Genomic DNA, 8,412 nt, shown 5'->3' with positions numbered 1-8,412 from the left:
ATTGAAACCTGTCCAGGTTTCCCACAAGTCTATGCCAGTGTGTGTGTACATGTGTGAGTGGGTGTGGCTGTATGTAATCGGGCTCTGTGTGTCTGTGCGTGTGCATGTGCGTGCGTTTAAATCTCTTTCCTGCTACACTCCTCAGTCCTCCTGGCACCGCCCTCCAATCAATTTTCAGCGTTTTTATCATCAGGGCTAATTTCTGTCAGTAATCTGATTAGGGGCTCTGAGCAGCTTTAGCACACTGCCTCCTGCCTCTCATCTCTCTCTCTTTCCTCCTCTCTCTTCCCCTCTCTCTCTCTCTCTTGCTTACACCTGTCTCTCTCTCTCTCTCTCTCTCTTGCTTACACCTGTCTCTCTCTCTCTCTCTCTCTCTCTCTCTCCTCTTGCTCTTGCTCTCCCTCTTACTCTCTCTTCTCTCTTTGTCTGTCTCTCTATCGGCGCTGATCTCCCTGGCTGAGCTCACACACACACCCACCTAAACACACACATACAGTGTCTGTCTGTCTTTCAGGCTGCTGGTCTGAGCTGGCGATCCACTCAGTGGGGGCAGGCCTTAATGCTACTTGCCTCGCTGTGTGTGTGTTTGTCTGTGTAGTACCTCACTGCCACAGTCTGTCAGTCTGTCTGCATCACTGTTGCTGTGACTGTAAGCACCACTAGCTCTGGGACAACCTGGGACAACAGGGAGCCTGTCAGCAGCATATGTTCTGTCCGTCTTCAGCCTCCCTACAAACATGTTCCGGAACCCACGGACCACTAATTATCTGAGCCATGTCAAATACAGTGTCGGTGGGCAAGGTAAGGGCAAGGAGGAGGAGGGGACTCTGGAGTGTGTGTGTGCTAGGCTTTGACTTAGTAGCTAGAACTTATTGACCATTCATAGTAAGGAACTGTCCTTGTGCTGTGATTCCAAGGACATGAGTTACTTTGATTTGGTGCATGCTTTCTCAGGGACTCAACTGGCTTTGTGTGTGTGTGTGTGTGTGTGTGTGTGTGTGTGTGTGTGTAAGGGCTGCTACAGCTGCAGTAGCACCATTGAATAATGAATCAAGTATCTCTTGGTGCATGTGGACTGAAGAAGTGTATCGGATGCTGTTTCTTTATGACTTTCTTCTCATCTGGTAAAAACTTCCCTAGTGGTCAACAGGTGCTTTATCCTTGGTACTTTATTACTGTATTGCTGCAGATCGTTATACCCCTCTCATCCATGTACTTCAGGGCTTGTATCAAGCGTCTTAGGGGTGCTGATCCATTGAGATTTCCGCCAGGATCTGTTAGGTCTTTTATATTCTAAGGAATGGAGAGGGGGGACCTGATCGTAGATCAACCCTCCTACTCTCTCCTATCAGACTATGAAGGCTGATAGAGAGGATGGTTTCCATGACTTTAACTGAGGACGGACACATGGTAAGTCTATTCGCTCCTGTGATTCCTGCCTGCCTTGAGACGAGGTGCAGTTTGTTTAACAGGGTCTATTTTTCACCTTGTGCTTCCCCCTGTGTATTTATAGAAATCTCCTTTCTCCACTGAGCTCACTTTTGACAGACAGTCTCCTAAGCTCATCTTTGGCATGTCCTTTTCGCACGGCTGCCCACGAACCAACTGGACATTGTCATGGGTGGACGACTGACCTGTCTCTGATTTAGATGACCTGATTGACACATTCGCTCTCAGGCCACCACCCATGACAACACCTGCACCCACCCACACATACTCAGGGCCGGCTCTAGCTTTTTGGAGGCCTGTCATGCAAAATAGTATCCCCCTGCCAAACCCCCACCCCCCCCCCCCAGCTTAAAAAAGCTGTTGTTTCGTTCTCATTTTCCAATGGTTATCGATAGATTTTTTTTATTTCACCTTTATTTAACCATGTAGGCTAGTTGAGAACAAGTTCTCATTTTCAACTGCGACCTGGCCAAGATAAAGCAAAGCAGTGTGACACAGACAACAACACAGAGTTACACATGGAGTAAACAATAAACAAGCCAATAACACAATAAACAAGTCAATTACACAAAGAGATCTATATACAGTGTGTGCAAAAGTCATGAGGAGATAGGCAATAAATAGGCCATAGGAGCGAATAATTACAATTTAGCAGATTAACACTGGAGTGATAAATGAGCAGATGATGATGTGCAAGTAGATATACTGGTGTGCAAAAGAGCAGAAAAGTAAATAAAATAAAAAACAGTATGGGGATGAGGTAGGTAGATTGGGTGGGCTATTTACAGATGGACTATGTACAGCTGCAGTGATCGGTTAGCTGCTCAGATAGTTGATGTTTAAAGTTGGTGAGGGAAATAAAAGTCTCCAACTTCAGCGATTTTTGCAATTTGTTCCAGTCACTGGCAGCAGAGAACTGGAAGGAAAGGCGGCCAAATGAGGTGTTGGCTTTGGGGATGATCAGTGAGATATACCTGCTGATATACCTGCTGGGTGTTGTTATCGTGACCAGTGAACTGAGATAAGGTGGAGCTTTACCTAGCATAGACTTATAGATGACCTGGAGCCAGTGGGTTTGGCGACGATTATGTAGCGAGGTCCAGCCGACTAGAGCATACAGCTCGCAGTGGTGGGTGGTATAAGGTGATTTGGTAACAAAACGGATGGCACTGTGATAGACTGCATCCAGTTTGCTGAGTAGAGTGTTGGAGGCTATTTTGTAGATGACATTGCCGAAGTCAAGGATCGTTAGGATCGTCAGTTTTACTAGGGTAAGTTTGGCTGCGTGAGTAAAGGAGGCTTTGTTGCGAAATAGAAAGCCGATTGGAGATGTTTAATATGAGTCTGGAAGGAGAGTTTACAGTCTAGCCAGACACCTAGGTGTTTATAGATGTCCACATATTCTAGGTCGGAACCGTCCAGGGTGGTGATGCTAGTCGGGCGGGCAGTGCGGGCAGCGAACGGTTGAAAAGCATGCATTTGGTTTTACTAGCGTTTAAGAGCAGTTGGAGGCCACGGAAGGAGTGTTGTATGGCATTGAAGCTCGTTTGGAGGTTAGTTAGCACAGTGTCCAAGGAAGGGCCAGAAGCATAAAGAATAGTGTCGTCCTCGTAGAGGTGGATCAGGGAATCGCCCGCAGCAAGAGCGACATCATTGATATATACAGAGAAAAGAGTCGTCCCGAGAATTGAACCCTGTGGTACCCCCATAGAGACTGCCAGAGGTCCGGACAACATGTCATCCGATTTGACACACTGAACTCTGTCTGCAAAGGCAGTCTGATATTGAAGAAGTGAATGCCTTATTTAGGCTGGACTCTGGAGTTAGTCACCGTAGCAGGCATGTGCTGGTTATCTACAGTGTGTAATTCCATCATGTTTCCATTTAGGTTATGATGATGATGTAATATGCTTTATCGTCAGACTGCAATGGAAGATTGAGTCATTGTAAAATGTGGTGGATTCCTGTTTTTGGTCCACTCTGACACATTCTTGATATGTCTTTGTAATATTTATGTAATCAGTCCTTTTTATCAGTTAAGTCATTTGGCGAGTTTCACCACACTGTTTCACCACACCGTGTGACAGGAAAAATCGAACCAATTAACATACACAGAAGTAGGACATATTTTTCTAACATATTTTCTCTGTCTGTTTCTCCAGGCTTTGGAACTGAGGCTCCAGTCAAACTCTGCACTTCAACCCCATTTCCAACAGAAACTCTAAGGTAGAGGAAACCATTTTGTATGCACTTTTCACTTGTCATATTCTAACATATACAGTAGACCCATTTCACAGTCGTGTTGTGGCACGCACAATTATGCGTCAGAAAGAGAGTGTTTTTATCAAAGGAAGTGATTGAGCCAACATTAAACTTCAGGTGAACGTTAACAAATGTAAGGTAATTTGATCAGGTTGTTATAGCAAACGTTACACATTGTAATCCTGAAGAACATGCTTATCGGCCTCATGTTGCACCATATACTCCAGCTTTTAATGCTTACTGGGCTAATTTTGCCCAGTAAGCATTAAAAGCTGACATGCTTGGAGCAGCTTATCCTAAGATACTTTGTTCAAATGGCAGAACAGAAGAACTGTAATACCTACATTCAGGAGTCCCTCCCTCCTATCCTGATGGAATTAGTGTACTTCTGTAACTGACAGCTCAGTTTCTGTACCCATTCAAAGCTAGTCTATGTCAATATTCTCCACCCTTTTCCAAAATTGTGCACTTGCACACTTCCTGAGATGGATTTAACAGTGTTAAACATTCCTTTCTACCAATGCTCACACCAATCTAATGTCATTACATATATCATACTAAAGCAGTCGAACGTAATATATCATACTGAACGGGTCAAAGCAACCTGTTGCGATCAAGACGTAGGATACTATACGCCCTATAATTCCTATTATATTGTATGACCGCTCTTACATTGGTAGGCAAATGTAATGTCATTTGCGAATTATAGGATTTCTATGGTCATGTGGCCATTCATGAATGTTTCATAGAGTTGTACTGTTTCACATCGGACCATTATGAGATCTTTTGATTGACAGGTATTTGGGTCAGAATGTTTCGTTGTGACGGCAGAGATGTTTAGAAGATACTTGCCTGGCTATGTGTCCTTTTGATTGGTCTGTATAAAACCACTAGGACATGATCCTGATCATTTCCTGGAGGTGTGCCATGTTAGGGTTAGGGGTTAACCTAGTTCTTAGCTAGATCCCTCTTCCCTCACGGAAGTCGAAGCACAGTACAAAATTACCCGAACTGACTCTGGGGACTGACAGTATGTTTATCCACTTAAAGGCAGTAATAGTAGTAGACATGACGGTGTCTTCACAATCTTAAAATGGTTTATCAAAGTCAGCAACTTAGTGGCCTTGTGGTTAGTGTCAGCTCTGAGATTGGAAGTTTGGAGGTTCGATCCCAGCTCGGGTCATACCAAAGACTCTAAAAATGGAACCCTATGCTTGGCACTCAGCGTTAAGGAGTTGGATTAGGGGCCTGCGAGAGACTAGTGTGCTGTCCAGGGGGTGTACTTGTACATCAAGCTGCCTCACGCTACAGAAACATGAGATAGGATCATTTCTTTTAGTCATTTGACCAATATGTGAGATGATATATCCAGTACGAATTTGTGTGGCACCTTACTGAAGACTGGTATACAACTTAAATACAGTACATCTTCAATAGCAATAGTCTCATGATAAGATGCTAGATTATTTGGAACTCTTTTACTTTCAGCTTTCAGAACGACTTTTCCTTCGGGGACAAGACCGAGCTGGTCAAGAGTGCCACTGATATCGATGCCAATCTTCTGTCAGTTCTACCCAAGGGTGAGCTTCTTCCCAAACACAGACAGCATCCCAAATGGCACCCTATTCTATATACAGTGCACTACTTTTCACATGTAGTAAACTATGTGTAGGGGATTTTGGGACGCACACTTAGTTATTGCGATAGGAGTAATGAACTAACTAACAGATTACTGTCGTGCCATGTTTTGTAATATTTTACATATATTTCTTCCCAGTTTCAGAATTAAAGAAACATTTTGAAAGCGTTGTCTCGAGTGATTTAGAAATGAACAGGTATGTTTGCATATGTCGAAATCGTAATCCTTGACAACACTCCCTCTGTCCCTCCTTTCCATACATCCTTCAGTTTTCCTCAACTCTCGTAGTTACCTCAGACCATTTCATGTTGTTATTGTGTAGGGCTGCAAAATTCTGGGAATTTCCCAACATTCCCAGGTTTTCCTTATGTCTTGCTTACTCCATTCTAATTCTGGGAATGTTCCAACTGAGATTTTTGGAAAACCTGGAATTTTGCAAACCTCTCCTGTAAGAGAAACAGACTTCTGAAGTTGTTGAGTATTGTGAGGTTGACAGTGTTTTGATATGCAGTTGGGTAAACGGTTAACAGCACAAATGTTTTGCATGTTTATCCATGTAATGTTTCAGAACAAGTTATCCTGATTATTGAGTCACTGTTGAGGACCTCTTTACTGAGGAATGTGGTTGTTTTTCATGATTATGTTATATTTTGTTGGTGTATTTCCTATGCTCCTATGCTGCCTTGATTGTGCAATTGTTGTGTACTTGTTGAGAAGCAGGGCGCCCTTGCAAAAGAGACTCATAATCATAATAAAAAATGGCAATATATGATATTATCATATATATCTATATCCCCCTGTCTGTCTCTGCCTGGTATGAAGCAGGAAGGAAAGGATAGCCAGACGCCTAGAGGGTATCGAGAGTGAGGCTCCTCTTACCCTGATACCTAGCTGTGCCGGCCTGGTGGCCAACCGCATGCTGGAGGAGGACCCGCCACGATACACCCGGGCCTCAGACCCCTGTGAGCCAATCATGGGTACGTACCACACAAGGCAATGCAAGCCCTGTATGAAACATATACTGTAGGCTTGGCCTACTGTACTTAGATTTTTAAGCTCCTCGTAAAGAAAAGGTGAAGCCTCATAATGTATGCTAGTGAGGGGGAATGCATATGACACCTAGACCCTTATTCAGAGCATGGGTTGTTTGGTGCTGATTATTTTGGGATGGAGAAAGATTATATTTGGGAGAGAGGCATGGTAGGTCTGCATGTATGTTTAACTGTGTGTCTGGGTTTCTCCTGGTTCCACAGTGAGACCATGCCATGTTTGAGACATCGTTGTGTTCATATGATTTAGGGTACGTCCCAAATGGCACCCTGTTCCCTATATCAAAAGTGGTGAACGGTAAAGGGAACAGAGTGCCATTTGGGACAAACCCTTACTGTGTGCTTGTCTCCCTCCTCGTTCCACAGTGAGACGTTACAGCAGAGAGCAGGTGGAGGCCCCACAGATGCCGGTGTCCTCCCCAGACAGACAGTCTAGGACCCGGGGCAGACCGGGGGACCATCCTGGACCGGCCGCCCATCCCCATGCAGAGCCTGTCCTATCCCCTTCCGGTGGCCCAGTGGACCCAGCCAGCCTCAGTTCCAAGGCCGAGCGGATCGCCCGCTACAAAGCAGAGCGCCGGCGCCAGCTCTCTGAGCGTTACGGCATCCTCTTGGATCAGGAGATAGACATGGACTACAGTCCTCGCTACTCGTGCTCACGTAGAGAGTCTGACGCCTTGGATAGAGTGGCCCCAGCAGTCACAGAGCGTAGGAGAGACAGAGATAGAGAAAGACAGGAGGTGGAGGAAGGAGGAGGAGGGCGGGAGAGTTCCCGCAGAACTCCCTACAGCTCTGGAGTGGGCAGGATCTACATGCAGGCTCACCCTGCTGAGCCTTCTCCTGGCCACGCTCCTGCCCCAGGTCACGGTCCAGCCCCTGCAGGCCCTACCCATACTCAAGCCCCTCTGCCAGCCCGGGAGAGGGCCGGCACCTTCTCAGAGCGGGAGAGGATGATGAACCTGGAGAACTACCGGCGGGCCCAGGAGAGGACAATGCCAGGGGGCCTCAGAGGAGCCAGTAACAGGCCCCATGATCATGCCCAGGCCCCCTCCATCCAGCAGCTCAGCCCTCCTCTATCCAGGGCCTCCTCCAGAGAATCCTGCAGCGTGGCGGCCATCCCCAGCTCCCCTCGTACGGCCCGCCGGGCCTCCCTGCCCTCCACACGCTATGGCATCTCCCCCGGGGACCTGTTCATCGAGCAGCAAGCTCAGGCCATCCTCAGCAGACAGGGGTGAGTTCAGATCAGATTTGATGTCATACTGCACTCTGTCTCCAATGAGTTTGATCTCTGTGCTCAGGTTGCTTTCAGTATGAAATAGGTGCAGGTGCCGAGCACAAAAAAAAGAATGTAAAGATATTGGCACAGTGATGAATGCTCCCACTGTCTCCGGGGTGGGCGGAGTGGCTTGGGTAAAAAACAGGTTGCTTTCACCATTGACTGACCACTTTAAGGAGTAGTTGCAGTATTTTGTTGCGATTGTGCTGTTGTTGGTAACAGTGTTTTTGTGGTGCCAGTGGGGGTTGTATCCGGACTGTGGACTGTTCTGGTTTCATGGAGGAGGTACTCTGCCTGCTTGGGTATCTCATCAGGAGCTGCAGAGGGGCTACAGGGTGGGTTTTTGTGGGGGTAAGGGGGCCATCTATGATGGGGGATTTGTTAACTTGGTTGGGTTTCACAGCTTGCCCTGTAAGGGCAGACCCATAGAGTTAGATAGAGTGCTCATCTTTGCCTCTTAAAACAGGCTTTGTGCCAAGTGTGCCCTCTATCCATCTCTATGGCCAGAGCAGAGATGGTAGAGAAAGCAAGACATCTCACTGGCTAATCCTTTCTTGTCAGGTGATGCGAGCAGGGAGGTGACAATAATTATACCAGTGCAAGCTGTTATTGGGCAGTTTCTCATTGAAAATAAATGCTTTCTGTGTAAGTGGGCCTTAACTCTCTCGCATGAACATGCCAGAGATTATGGAGAGGAATCATGAGCTCATGCAGGAAAGCATGCTCACGCGAGAGAG

At 46.4% G+C, this 8,412-nt stretch overlaps 1 protein-coding gene across 2 annotated transcripts in view; it reads left to right on the top strand.

The window, feature by feature from the left end:
• Nucleotides 1-635: 635 nt before the first annotated feature.
• LOC109871470 (supervillin) overlaps nt 636-8,412 on the top strand; it is a 59,121-nt gene continuing 51,344 nt past the window's right edge. For both annotated transcript variants that reach the window (XM_031807314.1, XM_031807313.1), the window contains exons 1-6: nt 636-801; nt 3,612-3,675; nt 5,200-5,291; nt 5,489-5,546; nt 6,173-6,327; nt 6,766-7,630. In XM_031807314.1, the coding sequence (XP_031663174.1) occupies nt 738-801; nt 3,612-3,675; nt 5,200-5,291; nt 5,489-5,546; nt 6,173-6,327; nt 6,766-7,630 (1,298 nt within the window). In that variant the 5' untranslated portion in view covers nt 636-737. The remainder of the gene's footprint in view (nt 802-3,611; nt 3,676-5,199; nt 5,292-5,488; nt 5,547-6,172; nt 6,328-6,765; nt 7,631-8,412) is intronic.

Source organism: Oncorhynchus kisutch, linkage group LG27 (assembly GCF_002021735.2).
Source record: "Oncorhynchus kisutch isolate 150728-3 linkage group LG27, Okis_V2, whole genome shotgun sequence".
In the NCBI taxonomy this organism is placed as follows: Eukaryota; Metazoa; Chordata; class Actinopteri; order Salmoniformes; family Salmonidae; genus Oncorhynchus; species Oncorhynchus kisutch.
Note: the sequence above shows the minus strand (reverse complement) of the source record. Positions and strands in the feature narration are given on the sequence as shown.